General features: G+C 32.0%; 5 protein-coding genes across 5 annotated transcripts; 2 read left to right on the forward strand and 3 right to left on the reverse strand.

Annotated features, from left to right (window-relative positions):
• Positions 1 to 86: 86 nt before the first annotated feature.
• Positions 87 to 828, reverse strand: LOC129921011 (DNA polymerase epsilon subunit 4-like). The gene is made up of 2 exons (XM_056002615.1): positions 547 to 828; positions 87 to 490 (listed from the first exon to the last, which is right to left on the reverse strand). The coding sequence occupies exons 1-2, from the start codon at positions 698 to 700 to the stop codon at positions 219 to 221; spliced, it is 426 nt and encodes a 141-aa protein (XP_055858590.1). The 5' UTR covers positions 701 to 828; the 3' UTR covers positions 87 to 218.
• A 2,983-nt stretch (positions 829 to 3,811) lies between these two features.
• LOC129921563 (uncharacterized) lies at positions 3,812 to 4,596 on the forward strand. Its single transcript, XM_056003449.1, has 2 exons — positions 3,812 to 3,993; positions 4,065 to 4,596. Exons 1-2 carry the CDS (start codon positions 3,950 to 3,952, stop codon positions 4,483 to 4,485), a joined length of 465 nt encoding a protein of 154 aa, XP_055859424.1. The 5' UTR covers positions 3,812 to 3,949; the 3' UTR covers positions 4,486 to 4,596.
• Positions 4,597 to 6,582: 1,986 nt separating this feature from the next.
• On the reverse strand, positions 6,583 to 7,324 carry LOC129905508 (DNA polymerase epsilon subunit 4-like). Its single transcript, XM_055980977.1, has 2 exons — positions 7,043 to 7,324; positions 6,583 to 6,986 (listed from the first exon to the last, which is right to left on the reverse strand). The coding sequence occupies exons 1-2, from the start codon at positions 7,194 to 7,196 to the stop codon at positions 6,715 to 6,717; spliced, it is 426 nt and encodes a 141-aa protein (XP_055836952.1). The 5' UTR covers positions 7,197 to 7,324; the 3' UTR covers positions 6,583 to 6,714.
• Positions 7,325 to 10,311: 2,987 nt separating this feature from the next.
• LOC129905082 (uncharacterized) lies at positions 10,312 to 11,093 on the forward strand. Its single transcript, XM_055980457.1, has 2 exons — positions 10,312 to 10,490; positions 10,562 to 11,093. Exons 1-2 carry the CDS (start codon positions 10,447 to 10,449, stop codon positions 10,980 to 10,982), a joined length of 465 nt encoding a protein of 154 aa, XP_055836432.1. The 5' UTR covers positions 10,312 to 10,446; the 3' UTR covers positions 10,983 to 11,093.
• A 3,025-nt stretch (positions 11,094 to 14,118) lies between these two features.
• On the reverse strand, positions 14,119 to 17,370 carry LOC129905890 (histone H3.3A). The gene is made up of 2 exons (XM_055981514.1): positions 17,204 to 17,370; positions 14,119 to 14,989 (listed from the first exon to the last, which is right to left on the reverse strand). Exon 2 carries the CDS (start codon positions 14,986 to 14,988, stop codon positions 14,578 to 14,580), a length of 411 nt encoding a protein of 136 aa, XP_055837489.1. The 5' UTR covers position 14,989; positions 17,204 to 17,370; the 3' UTR covers positions 14,119 to 14,577.
• Positions 17,371 to 22,540: the final 5,170 nt, after the last annotated feature.

The following is a 22,540-nucleotide window of genomic DNA, read 5'->3' on the forward strand; positions in this document are numbered from 1 at the left end:
GATATTTAAAAACATTTGCGATGTTTTTTTATTTAAAACTTGGGCGAAGTGTGGGCGAATTGGCCATGTTAACAAAAAATGTCGAATTAAAACTGCGTTTTTGTTTACAAAACAAAAAAAAAAAACATTTTTAATTGATTCGATTGTATGAAAATAGTTTTTTAATAATAATGTACATATTAGAGGCTATTTGTTTGACTTTAAATGTAACTTAAACTCTAGAACATTGCTCCATCAAGGAAGTCTAGAGATTCCACCGTGTTGATTGCCATGTCGATGTCTCTTCTTTGGATAGTTTTCTTTTTGTTTTCTGTCGTACAATGATAGGATTCTCTGGCTAATGAACCAATAAAGAGTTCTGTTGCGCGTGTAACACAGAAAACAGCTTCATTGGAAGCAATGTGCAGATCTGGATCTAGTTTCATGATATTTCTTACCCTGGCCAAGGGAAGTTGTAAAAGTTTATGTTCATTCGTTTTGTCGGATTTCTCTGAGAAGTATAAATAATATTTATTAATGCAAATCAATTAAATTGTTTATTATTACGTTTTTCTAGATGTGAAGCTGTTTCGTTATCTGTTCCAACTTGTGCTGGATTTTGTGTAGCCTCAACTTCTTCGGTAGCTTCTTCGATTTCATTGTCAAAGGTGGGCACAGATTCTTCAGTTAATTCTTCAGCAAAGAGATCTTCACTAGCCATTTGGGTAATTTGTTTTTAATTTAAATTTGTTTATTTTGTTGATTAAATTTTTTTAGGTTTTCTTTTGTAGAGCGCGGTAAAAATTTTTGAAATGTCAAATATTCAAAACAAAGCGAAAGTCAAAAAGTAGAAAGGAAAAATGCGATGTTTTTATTCAGTGATGCCAATTTTATTCAAATGAAGAAGGTGTTATTTTAAGGATAGTTTACAGTAGGTTTTTTTTCAAGCTCTAAACGATTGAACAAGAAAAGTATTCATGAAACCGCGTAAACGTAGTAAAATGGTAAATGTAGGTAAGCTGTTAAAATTTATATGTAAAAACATTAGCAAAAAGTGGTAAACTTTAACGCACAATTTTGTGTAGTAAAATTTACTATCTGAGAGTCAGTTCTACAAAAATGTTGTTCACACTTGGTTCAGGAATTTAACTTGTAAATTTTGGTGGATTACCTTTGGTTCGTGTATGGATTTGACTATTTCAACATCATGAACCAGTGCTAAACCTCAGGTTTGCACCACCGATTGCGATTTCAAAAGATAAAAGTTGCTGAAACATGAGGAGTATTCACGATCTGGTGCAACGGGCCTAGTAAAAATGTAAAATTTTATTTTTTTACAATAGATCGTGAACGCCCCTTTTCTTATCTATAGTAAATATTGAAGCATGAATGAAATCCATGATGTTTTTTTTTTAACAGTGTTCTTCCTCCACTGTTGCTTCTTCTTTTTTTTCCATTTTGTATAATTTAATTCTTTGTTTTGTTCGGGTTAATTAATTTTCACAAATTATTTTACATCAAAAGAAACTAAATTACGGGACATATGAGTACTGACAAGCCAACAACCATAATAAACAGAATAAAAAAGACAAACTGTTTATCATGGGCGACGCAACGGTGAGCTGCCATCTGTCAAAAATAATTTTACTCTATTGTATTTTTATTTTGCAATAGGTCTAGGGTATTGCAAAAGTGCAAGACTGTTGTAAAATTTTAATCCGTATATTTTGTTGTTGTAGTGTTGTTAGATTTTACACTTTTGCAATGATACAAGACCAGTTGCATCGGATCGTGAATACCCCTAATGTTTCGAATATAGCAGTCACAACAAAAATTTAGAGTTGTCATATTTTTTGCTTGTGGGTTTTTCTTGTATTTTTCATGTTTGTTTAACAAACATGAAAGCTGCGTTCCTTTGGAAATATTTATCTACTTTTTAGTACTTAAAACTACTTTGATCTACTTTGCTATACTGAAAAAGTAGTTCAAAGCAGCTTTAAGTACTAAAAAGTAGATAAATATTTCCAAAGGAACGCAGCTAAAAATGTATGCCAGCAAAACTAGTTAAATACATTTTGTCATTCCAAACGTAAGTTTTTACGTTTGTAAACAAATTCTAAACAGTTTATGAAAAAATTAGTTTGGTAGCACGGATTTGAAAAAGTTGCAACTAAGCCCAAGGGGCTGCATTGCGTTATTTTTTTGTCCAGTTAACACCGCACAGTGTGCAATTTTCGCAATCTAGCTGTACTTTAATGAAAATATATGTCTCCCATATCCAACAAAATTGGTATCATATGAAAGGTAAAACCTCAGACAATAGAATGGAAAAAAACAACAAGAAAATAATCAAATTTACCGTTCCACAGAATCACAAACAAAAAAATTTAAATCTCATTGCTTTTCTTGTGTCACTTTGATAACAGCGTGGTTAAGTAAAATAATAGTTGTTTAAATTAAATTTATTTTATTTTTTTGTGCACTAAAAAATAAAAATCATTTGTGTGAAGACCTAAGGAGTGTCGTTTTTTTTTGTGCTGTTTAACTTTGTAAAGCGTTTTAAAAATGTATCCTCGTGTATCCGTCCTGTTTTTGGGCTTTAAAATCTCCGTTGATGTATTCTGTGTTAGAATTCGTTTACTTTTCTTGCGTCTGGTGTGCGAAACCATTCAATTTTTTTTTTGTTCAGGTACATTAGGCCAAAAACCAATTTTTTGATCTTTTGAAAAATCGTACATCACATTTTTACAAATTGAAAATGACTTTTTTAGATTCTTGTTGAGAAAATAAGACAAAAAGATTAAATAAAAATTTTCGATATTTTGCTTCGTTTTCGAAATAGAGACAGTTTAAGAACCAACTCCAAAAATCGTCTGCTCGTTGTCGGCTCTTCCCCACCCATTGTGGTACATTTTGTACTCGTATACCACATATTGGACATATAGTTAGATATATAAGGGGTATTCACGATGTGGTGCAACAGGCCTAGTAAAAATGTAAAATTTTATTTTTTTTACAATAGATCGTGAACGCCGCTCTTCTTATCTATAGTAAATATTGAAGCCTGATGATGTTTATTTTTCCTCCACCGTTGCTTCTTCTTTTTTCCATTTTTTATAATTTAATTCTTTGTTTTGTTCGGGTTAATTAATTTTCACTTATTATTTTACATCAAAAGAAACTAAATTACGGGACATGAGTAGCGACAACCATTATAAACAGAATAAAAAGACAAACTGTTTATCATGGGCGACACGACGGTGGTGAGCTGCCATCTGTCAAAAATAATTTTACTCCATTGTATTTTTATTTTGCAATAGGGTTAGGGTATAGCAAAAGTGCAAGACCATTGTAAAATTTCAATCCATATATTTTGTTGTTGTAGTGTTGTAAGATTTTACACTTTTGCACTTTTGCAATGATACTAGACCAGTTGCATCGGATCGTGAATACCCCTATAATTTTGAAAATCAATAAAACCCTTGTAGAAATACAATATTTAACAAAATTAAGCTGGTTTGCATCAAAAAAATTAAGTTTACTTGGAATTAGAATAAAGTACCGCTAGATTGGCAAAATTGCACACTGTGCACCGGTTGTAATAAAAAACACACCTATTTTTTTATTTAAGCCTGATACACAGTTATCGATAATTTGTATGGGATTAATTTTAGCTCGGCTAAAAATTTTCGATAATTTGTATGGGAGCTAAAATTTAGCGCGAGCTGCGTACCAGGCTATACCCCCAAAGGAACGCGTCTTAAAAGTGTAGTCTTTGCAGAAATCGAATAAATTTGGCATCACTTTCAAATGTCATTTTTTTTTTTGAGGTTATGTACTTTTCTACTTTTGTTATGACTTCAAAAGTCAAAATATGCCCAGGACAAAATTATTTTCTTAAAAAAAATTTAAATTTCACAATAAATAGAAATTCCAAATAAAAATAAAAATTAAAAACTCGATCTTCAACATGATTCCTCATGTCCGAAACCTAAAGTACTTATTCCAATCAAGGTAATGCCCCACATAAATTCTTTTAATTATAAATAAACATGAAGTAATTCATTCTTTACATAATATTAAAGATTACTATCCCCCCAATGCATTCGTCTCCTTACAACATCCACACCAAATCTGGCTAAAACAGCACCCATCCGTAAAGGAAACACTCAAAATGATGAGCCAATGCAATTCTTTGGCAGTGGAGCAGCTTCCTGGCGAGCCAAAGACACTCGTAGTGGTGGTGCCGATGAAGCTCTCTGGTATCAACAGTATGTTATCTCGGGAAGTGTTGCAATATTCTTGATTTACTTTTGCATTCTGCGAGAAGAGAATGATATTGATCAAAAGCTAGAAGGATCTTTGTATGATCATATTGAAGGACTGGAAGAACAACAACTTGTTATTCGTTACAAGTATAATCGAGATAATAATATCGATACAGCGGACATAGAGAAACGTCTGCTTGAGCTGGGAATCGATGCTAGGAAATTTGATCAGCAGTAAAAATACTATGCATAGCGTTGCTTTTCAGTTTGTTGTCCTTTTTTTGTATTTATTAAGTGAGGAGAGATGTATGTGTGTTTAAGAAAATAAAGTTAACTAAAACAAACAAAAGTTATTGGTTTAAATTAAAATATCTATACACTACTAGACCGGCAATGCCACCTACAGATACAGATGTGCACTATTAGACTATCTAGCTAAACATTTTTTTGTGAGAAAAAACTACTTTTTTATGCTATGACTGTACTTTTATTTAAAGATATAAAAGTACAGTCATAGTTTGAGTATATTAAGGTCCATTTGTTTCACTCCGAGCTGAACATAAATTGAGAATTTTTAATATACAAATTCTCAAGTTTTGTTCAACTCCGAGTGAAGAAAATGGACCTAAGTTATTAGGTAAGCAAGTCCTCATTCAATTTATGAATAGTGTTATATACGTTCAAGAAAACAATGACTTATGAATTTTGAAGCTGATGTCGGATGCTGTGTCCATTTGAAACTTAAGTGTGTCTTTAATGTGTTTAGGATTAGGTACATCTTGAATGCTTGAATGTTTAATACAATTAACAGCCGTTTGAATTGCATTGCTCTAAAAAAAAGATCGTTTCTTATTACCTTTAAAATTCGACTTCTTTTGCTGAACATCTTCTTGATTTGATTTTTTTATTGGCACCTCAAAACATATATTCTTAACTTTTTTTTGTAAAATCAAGTTGGCTTATTTCTCATCAGCGATTGAATTCATTTTTCTCATGAGAAGACGAACCTTTGCTGCATCATCAACAGACGCCCCATCGACAATGAAAACGTCTTCGAAACGGTTGTACCAAGATTCTTGATAAATTCTTGAATGTTGTTTGCCAATGTATTCATTGTGAATTCTTGACCTCGGCGTTCATCTTTTTCCTTGATGATTGATTGAAAAAGTTTGCTTTGCAGTTCGAGAAGTTCCAGAATCTTCGGATCAGTCGTCATTTTTTTTAAAGATACATTTTGGTTTATTATAACGAATTGAGTTCTTAAATAATCCTCGTCACCAAATTCTTATATACGTTCAAGAAAACTAGTCTTTATTTAACAAGCTAACAATTTAATTTAATTTTTCATGTTCATATTGTTCTACTGATTGATTTCAATAAAAATAGTTACAGTATATATTAACAAGAGTGTTTTTCTATAATGCTAACAAATAGCGAATCGAACGTTCATTAGAGAATATTTGCTATTCATAATCAACCCTAGCGAGGTATCCGTCGGAGCGAAAAATTCTCCGATTTCATACGAATCATGCTTCGAGGTGTCCTCTTGACAGGTTAAAAACTCCCAGAATCGTAAGAAATCGGACAAATTTTCATTCCGGCGGATACCTCGCTAGTGCCGATTACTATACGAAATTATCGAGTTCGCTATCTCGTTCGATTCGTTATTCATAATGATCGAGTTCGCTATCTTGTTCGATGCGTTATTCATAATTAATGCGTTAAGGTACAAAATACTTTTTAGAGTGAAACAACCACGCTTTAATAGAGGTAGAAAGAATAGTACTGAAAAGTGAAAGAATAGAAAGATGAACTTTTACAGACTTTTGGCTGCCAATTATAGCTTTTAGAGCGCATTTATGAATTTCTATGTTAAGAAAAATTAAATCCCGATATCAATCGCAATAGAACTTATGTTTGAAACATTGAGGAAGGTGAATAGTCTTATGAAAAAAACAACAATAATTTGTATGACTCACAAAAAATGTGACGTTTATGTTTTCTTTCTGCCACATGAGCGATATGATATTGGTTTCCATATAATGTAAAACGCTCCTTACATTTTCACATATTTTTAAACGTTTTTAACTTGGAAAATAAATAGTTTTTTGGGGAACGAACTTCCGTCGATCTGAATACTTATTTGTAATACAACCCAATATGGCGGCGGATTTTTCCCCATGGAATACTGAAAAAAGAAATCTCTTGAAATGGGCGAATGAAAGAAAGAGATGGTTATATTATTCTACGATATTTAAAAACATTTGCGATGTTTTTTTATTTAAAACTTGGGCGAAGTGTGGGCGAATTGGCCATGTTAACAAAAAATGTCGAATTAAAACTGCGTTTTTGTTTACAAAACAAAAAAAAAAAACATTTTTAATTGATTCGATTGTATGAAAATAGTTTTTTAATAATAATGTACATATTAGAGGCTATTTGTTTGACTTTAAATGTAACTTAAACTCTAGAACATTGCTCCATCAAGGAAGTCTAGAGATTCCACCGTGTTGATTGCCATGTCGATGTCTCTTCTTTGGATAGTTTTCTTTTTGTTTTCTGTCGTACAATGATAGGATTCTCTGGCTAATGAACCAATAAAGAGTTCTGTTGCGCGTGTAACACAGAAAACAGCTTCATTGGAAGCAATGTGCAGATCTGGATCTAGTTTCATGATATTTCTTACCCTGGCCAAGGGAAGTTGTAAAAGTTTATGTTCATTCGTTTTGTCGGATTTCTCTGAGAAGTATAAATAATATTTATTAATGCAAATCAATTAAATTGTTTATTATTACGTTTTTCTAGATGTGAAGCTGTTTCGTTATCTGTTCCAACTTGTGCTGGATTTTGTGTAGCCTCAACTTCTTCGGTAGCTTCTTCGATTTCATTGTCAAAGGTGGGCACAGATTCTTCAGTTAATTCTTCAGCAAAGAGATCTTCACTAGCCATTTGGGTAATTTGTTTTTAATTTAAATTTGTTTATTTTGTTGATTAAATTTTTTTAGGTTTTCTTTTGTAGAGCGCGGTAAAAATTTTTGAAATGTCAAATATTCAAAACAAAGCGAAAGTCAAAAAGTAGAAAGGAAAAATGCGATGTTTTTATTCAGTGATGCCAATTTTATTCAAATGAAGAAGGTGTTATTTTAAGGATAGTTTACAGTAGGTTTTTTTTCAAGCTCTAAACGATTGAACAAGAAAAGTATTCATGAAACCGCGTAAACGTAGTAAAATGGTAAATGTAGGTAAGCTGTTAAAATTTATATGTAAAAACATTAGCAAAAAGTGGTAAACTTTAACGCACAATTTTGTGTAGTAAAATTTACTATCTGAGAGTCAGTTCTACAAAAATGTTGTTCACACTTGGTTCAGGAATTTAACTTGTAAATTTTGGTGGATTACCTTTGGTTCGTGTATGGATTTGACTATTTCAACATCATGAACCAGTGCTAAACCTCAGGTTTGCACCACCGATTGCGATTTCAAAAGATAAAAGTTGCTGAAACATGAGGAGTATTCACGATCTGGTGCAACGGGCCTAGTAAAAATGTAAAATTTTATTTTTTTACAATAGATCGTGAACGCCCCTTTTCTTATCTATAGTAAATATTGAAGCATGAATGAAATCCATGATGTTTTTTTTTTAACAGTGTTCTTCCTCCACTGTTGCTTCTTCTTTTTTTTCCATTTTGTATAATTTAATTCTTTGTTTTGTTCGGGTTAATTAATTTTCACAAATTATTTTACATCAAAAGAAACTAAATTACGGGACATATGAGTACTGACAAGCCAACAACCATAATAAACAGAATAAAAAAGACAAACTGTTTATCATGGGCGACGCAACGGTGAGCTGCCATCTGTCAAAAATAATTTTACTCTATTGTATTTTTATTTTGCAATAGGTCTAGGGTATTGCAAAAGTGCAAGACTGTTGTAAAATTTTAATCCGTATATTTTGTTGTTGTAGTGTTGTTAGATTTTACACTTTTGCAATGATACAAGACCAGTTGCATCGGATCGTGAATACCCCTAATGTTTCGAATATAGCAGTCACAACAAAAATTTAGAGTTGTCATATTTTTTGCTTGTGGGTTTTTCTTGTATTTTTCATGTTTGTTTAACAAACATGAAAGCTGCGTTCCTTTGGAAATATTTATCTACTTTTTAGTACTTAAAACTACTTTGATCTACTTTGCTATACTGAAAAAGTAGTTCAAAGCAGCTTTAAGTACTAAAAAGTAGATAAATATTTCCAAAGGAACGCAGCTAAAAATGTATGCCAGCAAAACTAGTTAAATACATTTTGTCATTCCAAACGTAAGTTTTTACGTTTGTAAACAAATTCTAAACAGTTTATGAAAAAATTAGTTTGGTAGCACGGATTTGAAAAAGTTGCAACTAAGCCCAAGGGGCTGCATTGCGTTATTTTTTTGTCCAGTTAACACCGCACAGTGTGCAATTTTCGCAATCTAGCTGTACTTTAATGAAAATATATGTCTCCCATATCCAACAAAATTGGTATCATATGAAAGGTAAAACCTCAGACAATAGAATGGAAAAAAACAACAAGAAAATAATCAAATTTACCGTTCCACAGAATCACAAACAAAAAAATTTAAATCTCATTGCTTTTCTTGTGTCACTTTGATAACAGCGTGGTTAAGTAAAATAATAGTTGTTTAAATTAAATTTATTTTATTTTTTTGTGCACTAAAAAATAAAAAATCATTTGTGTGAAGACCTAAGGAGTGTCGTTTTTTTTTGTGCTGTTTAACTTTGTAAAGCGTTTTAAAAATGTATCCTCGTGTATCCGTCCTGTTTTTGGGCTTTAAAATCTCCGTTGATGTATTCTGTGTTAGAATTCGTTTACTTTTCTTGCGTCTGGTGTGCGAAACCATTCAATTTTTTTTTTGTTCAGGTACATTAGGCCAAAAACCAATTTTTTGATCTTTTGAAAAATCGTACATCACATTTTTACAAATTGAAAATGACTTTTTTAGATTCTTGTTGAGAAAATAAGACAAAAAGATTAAATAAAAATTTTCGATATTTTGCTTCGTTTTCGAAATAGAGACAGTTTAAGAACCAACTCCAAAAATCGTCTGCTCGTTGTCGGCTCTTCCCCACCCATTGTGGTACATTTTGTACTCGTATACCACATATTGGACATATAGTTAGATATATAAGGGGTATTCACGATGTGGTGCAACAGGCCTAGTAAAAATGTAAAATTTTATTTTTTTTACAATAGATCGTGAACGCCGCTCTTCTTATCTATAGTAAATATTGAAGCCTGATGATGTTTATTTTTCCTCCACCGTTGCTTCTTCTTTTTTCCATTTTTTATAATTTAATTCTTTGTTTTGTTCGGGTTAATTAATTTTCACTTATTATTTTACATCAAAAGAAACTAAATTACGGGACATGAGTAGCGACAACCATTATAAACAGAATAAAAAGACAAACTGTTTATCATGGGCGACACGACGGTGGTGAGCTGCCATCTGTCAAAAATAATTTTACTCCATTGTATTTTTATTTTGCAATAGGGTTAGGGTATAGCAAAAGTGCAAGACCATTGTAAAATTTCAATCCATATATTTTGTTGTTGTAGTGTTGTAAGATTTTACACTTTTGCACTTTTGCAATGATACTAGACCAGTTGCATCGGATCGTGAATACCCCTATAATTTTGAAAATCAATAAAACCCTTGTAGAAATACAATATTTAACAAAATTAAGCTGGTTTGCATCAAAAAAATTAAGTTTACTTGGAATTAGAATAAAGTACCGCTAGATTGGCAAAATTGCACACTGTGCACCGGTTGTAATAAAAAACACACCTATTTTTTTATTTAAGCCTGATACACAGTTATCGATAATTTGTATGGGATTAATTTTAGCTCGGCTAAAAATTTTCGATAATTTGTATGGGAGCTAAAATTTAGCGCGAGCTGCGTACCAGGCTATACCCCCAAAGGAACGCGTCTTAAAAGTGTAGTCTTTGCAGAAATCGAATAAATTTGGCATCACTTTCAAATGTCATTTTTTTTTTTGAGGTTATGTACTTTTCTACTTTTGTTATGACTTCAAAAGTCAAAATATGCCCAGGACAAAATTATTTTCTTAAAAAAAATTTAAATTTCACAATAAATAGAAATTCCAAATAAAAATAAAAATTAAAAACTCGATCTTCAACATGATTCCTCATGTCCGAAACCTAAAGTACTTATTCCAATCAAGGTAATGCCCCACATAAATTCTTTTAATTATAAATAAACATGAAGTAATTCATTCTTTACATAATATTAAAGATTACTATCCCCCCAATGCATTCGTCTCCTTACAACATCCACACCAAATCTGGCTAAAACAGCACCCATCCGTAAAGGAAACACTCAAAATGATGAGCCAATGCAATTCTTTGGCAGTGGAGCAGCTTCCTGGCGAGCCAAAGACACTCGTAGTGGTGGTGCCGATGAAGCTCTCTGGTATCAACAGTATGTTATCTCGGGAAGTGTTGCAATATTCTTGATTTACTTTTGCATTCTGCGAGAAGAGAATGATATTGATCAAAAGCTAGAAGGATCTTTGTATGATCATATTGAAGGACTGGAAGAACAACAACTTGTTATTCGTTACAAGTATAATCGAGATAATAATATCGATACAGCGGACATAGAGAAACGTCTGCTTGAGCTGGGAATCGATGCTAGGAAATTTGATCAGCAGTAAAAATACTATGCATAGCGTTGCTTTTCAGTTTGTTGTCCTTTTTTTGTATTTATTAAGTGAGGAGAGATGTATGTGTGTTTAAGAAAATAAAGTTAACTAAAACAAACAAAAGTTATTGGTTTAAATTAAAATATCTATACACTACTAGACCGGCAATGCCACCTACAGATACAGATGTGCACTATTAGACTATCTAGCTAAACATTTTTTTGTGAGAAAAAACTACTTTTTTATGCTATGACTGTACTTTTATTTAAAGATATAAAAGTACAGTCATAGTTTGAGTATATTAAGGTCCATTTGTTTCACTCCGAGCTGAACATAAATTGAGAATTTTTAATATACAAATTCTCAAGTTTTGTTCAACTCCGAGTGAAGAAAATGGACCTAAGTTATTAGGTAAGCAAGTCCTCATTCAATTTATGAATAGTGTTATATACGTTCAAGAAAACAATGACTTATGAATTTTGAAGCTGATGTCGGATGCTGTGTCCATTTGAAACTTAAGTGTGTCTTTAATGTGTTTAGGATTAGGTACATCTTGAATGCTTGAATGTTTAATACAATTAACAGCCGTTTGAATTGCATTGCTCTAAAAAAAAGATCGTTTCTTATTACCTTTAAAATTCGACTTCTTTTGCTGAACATCTTCTTGATTTGATTTTTTTATTGGCACCTCAAAACATATATTCTTAACTTTTTTTTGTAAAATCAAGTTGGCTTATTTCTCATCAGCGATTGAATTCATTTTTCTCATGAGAAGACGAACCTTTGCTGCATCATCAACAGACGCCCCATCGACAATGAAAACGTCTTCGAAACGGTTGTACCAAGATTCTTGATAAATTCTTGAATGTTGTTTGCCAATGTATTCATTGTGAATTCTTGACCTCGGCGTTCATCTTTTTCCTTGATGATTGATTGAAAAAGTTTGCTTTGCAGTTCGAGAAGTTCCAGAATCTTCGGATCAGTCGTCATTTTTTTTAAAGATACATTTTGGTTTATTATAACGAATTGAGTTCTTAAATAATCCTCGTCACCAAATTCTTATATACGTTCAAGAAAACTAGTCTTTATTTAACAAGCTAACAATTTAATTTAATTTTTCATGTTCATATTGTTCTACTGATTGATTTCAATAAAAATAGTTACAGTATATATTAACAAGAGTGTTTTTCTATAATGCTAACAAATAGCGAATCGAACGTTCATTAGAGAATATTTGCTATTCATAATCAACCCTAGCGAGGTATCCGTCGGAGCGAAAAATTCTCCGATTTCATACGAATCATGCTTCGAGGTGTCCTCTTGACAGGTTAAAAACTCCCAGAATCGTAAGAAATCGGACAAATTTTCATTCCGGCGGATACCTCGCTAGTGCCGATTACTATACGAAATTATCGAGTTCGCTATCTCGTTCGATTCGTTATTCATAATGATCGAGTTCGCTATCTTGTTCGATGCGTTATTCATAATTAATGCGTTAAGGTACAAAATACTTTTTAGAGTGAAACAACCACGCTTTAATAGAGGTAGAAAGAATAGTACTGAAAAGTGAAAGAATAGAAAGATGAACTTTTACAGACTTTTGGCTGCCAATTATAGCTTTTAGAGCGCATTTATGAATTTCTATGTTAAGAAAAATTAAATCCCGATATCAATCGCAATAGAACTTATGTTTGAAACATTGAGGAAGGTGAATAGTCTTATGAAAAAAACAACAATAATTTGTATGACTCACAAAAAATGTGACGTTTATGTTTTCTTTCTGCCACATGAGCGATATGATATTGGTTTCCATATAATGTAAAACGCTCCTTACAGTTACACCAAATACCTGATTATAAAAACAGTCTTTTACATGATCCGTTTTTCACTTTTCCATAAATTAAAATCTAATTTGTACCTAAATAAACGTGTCTGATTATATTCGGCAGGTGCTTATGCATTCTCAAAATCGTATGAAAAGTAGGGTTTCTTTGAGAAAGTACTCAACAAAGGTTTTTAAGTAACTTTGCCTTGGTCAAGTTGGATTATAAGTTTCATTTTAGGTAATATTCTTACAGCCCTCGTTCTAATCTGCGATAGCCGAAAGCATGGTTGTCATTGGCATTATCTAACACCATATAATCAAATGAGTTCGAGAGATTTCATCATATTTTAAGGCCTTAATCTACTCACTTCTGACTTAAAAAAATAATTGTACATGTCCTTACCATGGCAAATTGAATTAAATCAGATTGTCAATTTTCGTTTAGTTTTTATTCAGTCGTTTAGTAAAACAACTATTCAGTCACATAAAAACATGCATGATTGAATGTTTTGATGAGCATGTAACTTTTCACGTTGCCTCGCCTTTATTCTTCATGGCGTTTCGCTAAAAGCATTCGAATAAAAAACAAACTTCTTCATTTATTTTTTTTTTTTAATGCAGCGTGGCTCTTCTATCTAAAACGTGGCGTTTACTTATGAACGTCTCCCTGAAGGGTGAATTATTTTCAATGTTAGCCTAGGCGTGCACATCATATTTCGGGTGAGTTCGCTAAGGATTACGAGACAAAATTTCTTTGAAAATCGCTTCACTTCTTCGTTATCACTCTAGTCTCTCTAGTCTCTCTATTACTCAAGTGCACGAGTTCTAGAGACTAACCTGGAATTTGTCAACTTCCAAAATGCATTACTCAACTTCGGCCTACCAAATTACAATTCTCGATGTTATTTTGACCTTCCTAACCATTTACTTATGTGTTACATCAAACTGCCATTCTACATAATTATTCGTATTCTTTGACAAGCGAAACATTTGCAAACCTTTCTGATTACATCATTTCATATGGCAATTTCTAAACAATAGAGGAGCAGATGCTTCTACATTAGAAAAAAAAAATCCGTGCGTTTGTTTTCCATTTTTTTTTTTTTGCAAAAGTAAACATCTGTTGCAACTGTTTTTTTTTTTTTCAAAAACAAATATCAAAAAGTTCGGTAGTGGCAGGTAGAATAACAAAACCCAGCATCCAAGTTCAACACAACTGTGGATATAGCCGCCAAATAACCTAGCGCATGTCCAACAAATGAAGAAAAATCGATAAACTACATCAAGTCATTAACAAATCAAAAAAAAAAAGAAACAAATGAATTCCCTTTTGAGGAAAAGTTTTTTATTTGAAGCATAAGGAAAATTACATCTTTCTCCATAAAATGACAAAATGGAGACTAATTCCCCTCGTACTTGACAAAAGGGATTTTTTTTATAATTTTTTTTTTTTTTATTTATTTTGTCTGTAATTCTAACCTTAAACATTAATTATAAATACCGAAAAAAGTATAAACATAACTCCTGGCATAGAGATGCTATGTTTAAAAAAAAAAATAATAAACAGAAGTAGACACAAAATGGTGTTGTTTGTCTTTTCTAGATAACCAGCATCTCCCACCCAAACCAAAAGAAGAATGGAGAGAGACACTGGCCAATGATACTACTGCTGTTAGTGTAGAATCTAATTTGTGTCATCCTTCTTGTCATCCATTTCAGAAAACTTATGCTGCTGTTGTAAGTAATATTAAAGTAATAAAGAGTTTTTGAGACGACGCCAACTTAAGCACGTTCTCCACGAATTCGCCGAGCCAATTGGATATCTTTTGGCATAATGGTGACGCGCTTGGCGTGAATTGCGCACAAATTGGTATCTTCAAACAAACCAACCAAATAGGCTTCGCTGGCTTCCTGCAAGGCGCCAATAGCTGCCGACTGGAAACGCAAATCGGTCTTGAAATCTTGGGCGATTTCTCTCACCAAACGCTGGAATGGCAACTTGCGGATAAGCAATTCAGTGGATTTCTGGTAGCGACGGATTTCACGAAGAGCCACTGTACCAGGGCGATAACGATGGGGCTTCTTGACACCACCGGTAGATGGAGCCGATTTACGAGCTGCCTTGGTGGCCAATTGTTTACGTGGGGCTTTGCCTCCAGTGGATTTACGAGCAGTCTGCTTAGTACGAGCCATTCTGTAACAAAAATGAATCAATTTTAGAAAAAAAACCGCCAAAATAAAACCAAATTCAATTTAACCCCGAGGCACGTAAAAAGAAAAATGTAAAAAAAAAAAAATAATTAACAAAAAGAGATAAGGAATGATTGTACCTAGACGACCTACGGTATGTTAATTAGGGTGTCCTATCATTTTATGATATTTTTTTTCATTTCATATGTTCTTTATTTCACATAAAAAAAACTTTGTTTGTTTTTGAGGAGTTAGGGGGATTTATTCATAGTTCTTTCATAAACTCTTGTTTTCTTGCTTCTAAGATAGACTGAGGTTTATCTTATTCTAAGACAATTTAGACCCACTTCTAAATCTTTGTTCTATGGAAAAGAGCTGCTTCTAACCTGAGTAATAACTTTAAATTCCAGTTTATGTTAGAATCGCTTTTAAAATATGACTATGAATATTGCCCAGGGTATTTATATAATCGCTGGTAGAGACCAAAAAGTTATCACGAAATTAAAAAGTAAGTATACCCTCAGAGTCTTCTATTTAATACGCAACTTTTGAGACCTCTTACGATAAAATAGACTAAAGAATTTATTTTTGCACTTTTCTATTCAAAAAGGGTATCAAAAGTTCTGGTTTTAAGTCTGTTGAACTTTATAAATAAATTAAATTTACGGGTCTATTTAATCGAATCGAGGTCTCAAAAGTTGCGCATTGAAGAGAAGACTGAGATTATATAGTCCAGTGCATTTATGATGTTCATAATGGGCGACCCAGCAGTTTGTACCACCTTCAATTTTTTTTTTTCTCATTCGATATAGAGCATTGGCTGAATAGAATATTATTACCTTGATTTTTCGCACTCGTGAAATTCACCTTTCGGCCGCCATCTTCGATTTTAGTTTTTATTAAATATATCGATTTCTTTTTATCCTACATAAAAGTTGTGTATACAAAAAAACGTAAACAATTAAAATTCGCGTCTTTTATGTTAAGAACACTTTTCCGATATTCTGAATATTAAAAAGTTACAAGACAAAAAATAAAAAAAAAAAACGAACGGGCTCAAAACTTAAAAATTGTCGTTTTTTTTTTTTGCTTTTTTTAGTTTGTAACTTTTTTAATATTCAGAATATCGAAAAAGTGTTCTTAACATAAAAGACGCGAAATTTAATTGTCCACGTTTTTTGTATGCACAACTTATATGTAGGATAAATAGAAATCGATATATTTTACAAAAACTAAAATCCAAAATGGCGGCCGAAAGAATTCCACGAGTGCGAGAAATCAGGGTAATGATATCTATCCAATGCTCTTTCGAAATTTGGGGTGGTACAAACTGCTGGGTCTAATTATAAATGCACTGGGCTAATATTTACTTTTTAATTTCGAAAAAAAAACTTTTGGGCCTCTACCAGCGATTATATAAATACCCTATTTTTATTCTTTTAAGACTTTTCAAGCCCGAAAAGTTATGTTTAAATTAAAAAGTAAGATCATATTAAAAGCTACTCGTTAATACGCAACTTTTGATATCTTTTTCAATGAAATAGGATCAAAAACAAAAATCATCATTAAATGACGGGACACTCTAATGTACAGCTGCTGTTGTGTGAAATAAAATAAAAAAAAAAAAAACAGAAACAAAAAAGAAGAAAAATGTGAAAACAACACAGAAGCAAAAGAGAGAAGAAGAGTGCCTACGAAATAGAATTGAAACTGGATTTAGTGTACAAGAGCAAGAGGGAGGGAAAATAACAACACAGCAAAAAGAAAATGGCCGCCGGAATTTTTCTTGAGAAGCACCCATTGAGGAAAAAAAATGATAAATTTTACTATTTCGTATTTTTATTTTTTTTTTAAGTCCTGAAATACTTTTAGACTTTTTTATTCCAAGAAATAAAGTTAGAAATGATTTAGAACTTTTTAATTATGGACAATTTATTTGTCTTGATAAAAATTTTCCTTTGAAGGAAAAATATAATATTTTTAAGGTGCAAGTGTGGGACTTATATGAGACTCCACAGAGCAGACAATGAAGAAGAAAAAAATGGCCGCGCAAATGGCGTGCCTTTTTCTTCAAGAAAAAATACACAAAATTAGAAAATATTAAAATAGTTCATGTTAAAACATGAAATTTACTTGCACACTTTTAATAATAGAAAATTGAATTAAAAGTTTATCTCTTATTTGCAACTAATTAAATGATATAAAATATTATATTTACCTTGATTATTTTTGTTTGAGAATTTTTTAATTTCACAAATTGGTTTTAATTGATTTTTTCAAAAAAGATTTTTTGTAAACACTACAAAATATTAATTTCTGGACGAAGAAACAAGAAGTTCACCGCTCAAATATTTGTAACCGAATGAAATGGAGTTTCGACGGAAGAGCAATATGAAGGGAGAATTTGAGATGATTGCTCTTTTTTTGGCGCTTCTTCTTGCTTCTTGGAATGGAGTGAGGGAAAGAGATGAATATAGTTTTCGTTTTGTCATTAGATGTACAGGTAGAGATGAGATTTTGGGGTGTGTTCGTTGATAATCTAGCAAAACGATGTTTATTGTTTGATAGTTCGAAATCGAGTGAGGAAAATTTTATTTGAATAAATATTTAAATATAAACAAATTGAAATTATTATCAAAGACAAAATTAAAATAAAACTAAACATTACAGTATTAAAAAGCAAAGTGAATAAAACAAATTAGTATTCTAACACCGCCTCTTAATTTGTGCTATTAACATTTCAAATTCAAATTCTTAAAATAATTAAACAACAAAACAAAACAAAAATTAACTAAATAAGATTTAAATTTGCACGATGTTTTTGAAACAATATTCTATCGAGGCCTTTTGTCATAATGTCTGCAACTTGATCGTTGGTTGGGATGTAGTTTAACTTGACTTCTTTGTTGGCAATAGCTTCTCGAATAAAATTGTATTTCACATCAATGTGCTTCATTCTTTTATGTTGACGTGGCTCTTCTGCCACTTTGATACACGATTGATTATCTTCGTATATGATCGTTGGCGAGTTACAAGAATGACCAACTTCTTTAAGTAAACAACGTAGCCATTTTGCTTCACAGATGCATTTTGCCAAGGCTATATACTCAGCTTCCGTTGAAGAAAGACTAACAGTTGGTTGCTTCTGTGATAGCCAACTTATTGTATTACCAAATACTTTGAATACATATCCTGATATTGATTTACGGTCATTCTTATCACCAGCCCAATCGGAGTCCGCATACCCAATCAAAATATCAGTTTCTGTATTACGACGATAAATCAGTTTGAGTTCTTGTGTTCCTTTAATGTACCGCAGTATTCGTTTTGCATATAAATAGTGTTCATTAGTAAAACAGCATTGGAATCTACTAAAATAATTAGTTGATGCACATAAATCCGGTCGAGTTGTTTGAGTAGCATAAGTTAAACAACCAATAAGTTCTCTGTACGGTTGATCAGTTAAGTTTTTAGTAGCTTCATTCTCTAAATGTAGTCCTTTTTCGATAGGTATTGCAGCCGGTTTGCAGTCTTGCATGTCAAATTTCTTAAGTACATTCTTTAAGTAACGTGTCTGGCTCAAAGTAATGGAATTCTCATCTTGTTTAATATGCATGCCAAGAAACGAATCAATTCTCCCGACATCAGTCATTTCGAATTCTTCAGATAGTTTCAATTTTATGTTCTTAATCATTTGAGAATTATTTGAAATAATGGCTAAATCATCAACATACAGTAGAATATAACAGACAGCTTCACTTTCGAACTTGATGTATAAACATGAATCTGATTCGCAACGGGTAAAACCCAATTTAATTATACACTCATTAAAACGCTGATTCCACATACGTGATGCCTGCTTTAATCCGTATAAGGATAATCTTCTTTGGACTCGATTTGAAAATTTGAAAAAAAAAACAATAAAAACTTATATAACCCAATTAGATGCCTGGGCCCATAACCTGATAATCTAGCAAAACGATGTTTATTGTTTGATAGTTCGAAATCGAGTGAGGAAAATTTTATTTGAATAAATATTTAAATATAAACAAATTGAAATTATTATCAAAGACAAAATTAAAATAAAACTAAACATTACAGTATTAAAAAGCAAAGTGAATAAAACAAATTAGTATTCTAACATTCGTTTGTTGTAAAATGTACAGTTATAGCCTATTTTCACTAATGCCTGAGGTGCGTTCTTTTTCTAACAATAGTTAACTATTGTTAACTATCGTTAACTTTTATCGTTCCTAAGCTACAAAATAGTTACGATTTGTAACTATTTAACAGATGAACATCGTTCCTAAACTCGTTTTGAAGTGTCAAATAGTTACAAATCGTAACTATTTCCAACTCATCTCCATGATGTGAGTTGAACCCTCATGAGATTGTTGATGTGTCAAAGTGTATGTTTTGTTTACAAAACAAACTCAAAGATTTTTTTTCTTTTGAAAATAAGCGCAAAAAATGAAAATAAAAACAGAGTTTTGTAATTTTTTGATGAAAGATAATTTATTTTGAATAAAAAACAATTTTTTTTTGTTATAATAATGGAAATAAAAGTATTCTCAAAAGAAATTTAGCATTTGGTTTGACAGTCTAACAATCTCTAACAATAAATCGTTCCTAAATGATTTGTAAAAATTCCAACGATTTCTAACAATGACACTTCAACAATAATTTTTGACATAACAACGATCGTTGACTATTGTTAGAAAAAGAACGCACCTCTGGTATGCAGATCGAGATAAATTTTAGCTCCCATACAAATTATCGAAAAATTTTAGCCGAGCTATGTAAAATGAATCCCATACAAATTATCGATAACTTGTATGGGAATTTTATCTCGGCTAAAATTTAGCGCGAACAGCGTACCAGCATTGTATATATATTTTTATAGTACTCTCATGAAGTAGAATTTTCTGTTTTGCGTCGCCACCGCTGGGATCGCTAGTTTATTTTATTTTTGAACCTTATGCAGAAAATTGAAGTGCCAGATCTACCAAAAGATGTCGCTAAAGTATTTTGATGGATTGATAGTACTATAGAAATATATATACAATGGTACCAGGCTTAATTCATTTATTTCTTGCTTTAAAAATTATTTTCTGTTGATTTTTCTTGATTTCAATTTTTTTTATTTTCTATTTTGACAGAAAACTCGATGATATTTTTTCGTTTGCATTTTCGTTGTCGACTTTGGAGACTTGAAAATTTTTCGTTTCGCATCAGCAGCGTACTAGGCTTAAGCCTAACGAAAATGCTAACGAAATGCTAACGAAAAAATATCATCGAGCATTCTGTCAAAGTCTAAATTAATAGGGGTATTCACGATCCGGTGCATAGAGGAAGGAATACCTAGAGAGCCGACTCGTACCCCCCTTGCCTAAAACACCCGCAAATTTAATTTCAGATAATCTCTCTTATTTTTCTCTTGTTTTCCTATCTGTGAATACGTGTGAAAGGTACAATTCGTTTAATACCTTCCTTTCACCAGTAGATGTCCTCACAAACTTTGAATTTAAACATGATTTTGGTTTGTACATGAACTTGAATAGCTCAAATAGCTCACTCCAGACACCCACCTTTCAATAAATATGCACAGAAATAAAAAAAAAGGTTCGTGTTTTGAATTTATTATATTATTTTTTTATGAATTAATTCCTCTACTGAGCACTTAAATTGTTCTTAATTGTTTTGAGCCCAACTCCACAGTTGAATGTGTTGGTGCCATTTAAAATGCACGGGAAAACTACCACATATAAGCACTGTTGAGTTTTTCCTCTCATTGCAGCTTGTAGGGTGGAAGAGAAAAACCAACCGAAGTCGCGTCTCTAGGTATTCCTTCCTCTATGATCCGGTGTAACAAAAAGGTGTAAAAATGCAAAATTTTGTTTTCTACTACTACAAATACAATAGACAAATTTTGCACCATTGTATTTTATTTTTGCAATAGGGTTGGGGTATAGCAAAAGTGTAAAAGTGTAAAAAAATTTTAGTCTGTATATTTGGTTGTTTTATTTTAAGAAAATGTTACACTTTTGCACTTTTACAACGATACAAGACCTTTTGCATCGAATCGTGAATACCCCTAATATAAAATCAAGCAAAAAGAAATTTTCCATACCATTTTCCATTTTCGTTTCGCATTTAAGTAATGCTTTTCGCGGGTTTCAATCATTTTAAGTTTAATTAAATTTTACGAAACTCACCGCGTATTTATAAGAAATATTAAATTTTATTTCTTCGCCCCGACTTTTCGAAGAACTTTCAAACTTCGTGGTCACGAGGCGAAGAAATAAAATTAAATATTTCTTATAAATACGCGGTGAGTTTCGTAAAACTTAATTAAACTTAATACTCGATGATATTTTTTCGTTAGCATTTTCGTTGTCAACTTTGGAGACTTGAAAATTTTTCGTTTCGCATCAGCAATGTACTAGGCTTTATACATGTACGGCTTGGATATTATTTTTTTCCTTCTAAAGCCTGGTACGCTGCTGATGCGAAACGAAATTTTCCATACAAAATTTCGTTAACGAAATCTTGAACGAAATTAATTTTGCTTTAAAACTTATTTTCTGATGATTTTTCTTGAATTTTTTTATTTGTACTTTTATTATTTTTACTTTACTATAATACTCAATGGTATTTTATCGTTACCATATGTCCACTGTTGACTTTGGAGACTTCAAAATTTTTCGTTTATCTTCAGCAGCGTACTATAGTCTTAAAGCCTAGTACGCAGCTGAAGCGAAACGAAATAGTCCATACAAAAATAGCATAGTCTGCTTCCAGAGGCGTACGTTCAGCTGAGCTGGGGCCCCGGGGCATGACTTGATATGGGCCCCTTTGCTCTTTATTTTTTAAGAAAATATAAGTTTCATTTTTTTTTACTTTTTTTCATCTTAAAGCCTGGTCGCTGCTCGCGCTAAATTTTAGCCGAGATAAAATTCCCATACAAGTTATCGATAATTTGTATGGGATCCATTTTAGCTCAGATAAAATTTTTCGATAATTTGTATGGGAGCTACAAATTTTATCTCAGCTAAAATTTAGCGCGAGCAGCGTACCAGGCTTTATTCAACATTTTGTAGCTTTTATCAGTCAGTTTTTTTTTTGATTTGAAGCCTGGTACGCTGCTCGCGCTAAATTTTAGCTGAGATAAAATTCCCATACAAGTTATCGATAACTTGTATGGGATCCATTTTATCTCGGCTAAAAATTTTCGATAATTTGTATGGGAGCTAAAATTTAGCGCGAGAAGCGTACCAGGCTTGAAGTTTAATAAAGTGCACTTCTGGTTCGTTGTACCAATGGAGAAAGGTTTAAAAATGAATTTCTTGAGCATGTTTTTCACCTGTTTGTAGTTCTGAGCCAATTTTTCTTTTACAAAACCTTGAATATTTTAAAAAGCGTTCGACTGACAAAAAATTTTTTAAAATTATAATTTTTTTAAAACTTCTTCAATATCAAACCGAAATTGAACTTTTTCGATTTAAAATTGGGATACAAAATTACGAATTAGCATTTGAGAATCTAGAGTTATTGA

The sequence above is a fragment of the Episyrphus balteatus genome, chromosome 1, assembly GCF_945859705.1.
Source record: "Episyrphus balteatus chromosome 1, idEpiBalt1.1, whole genome shotgun sequence".
Classification (NCBI taxonomy): domain Eukaryota; kingdom Metazoa; phylum Arthropoda; class Insecta; order Diptera; family Syrphidae; genus Episyrphus; species Episyrphus balteatus.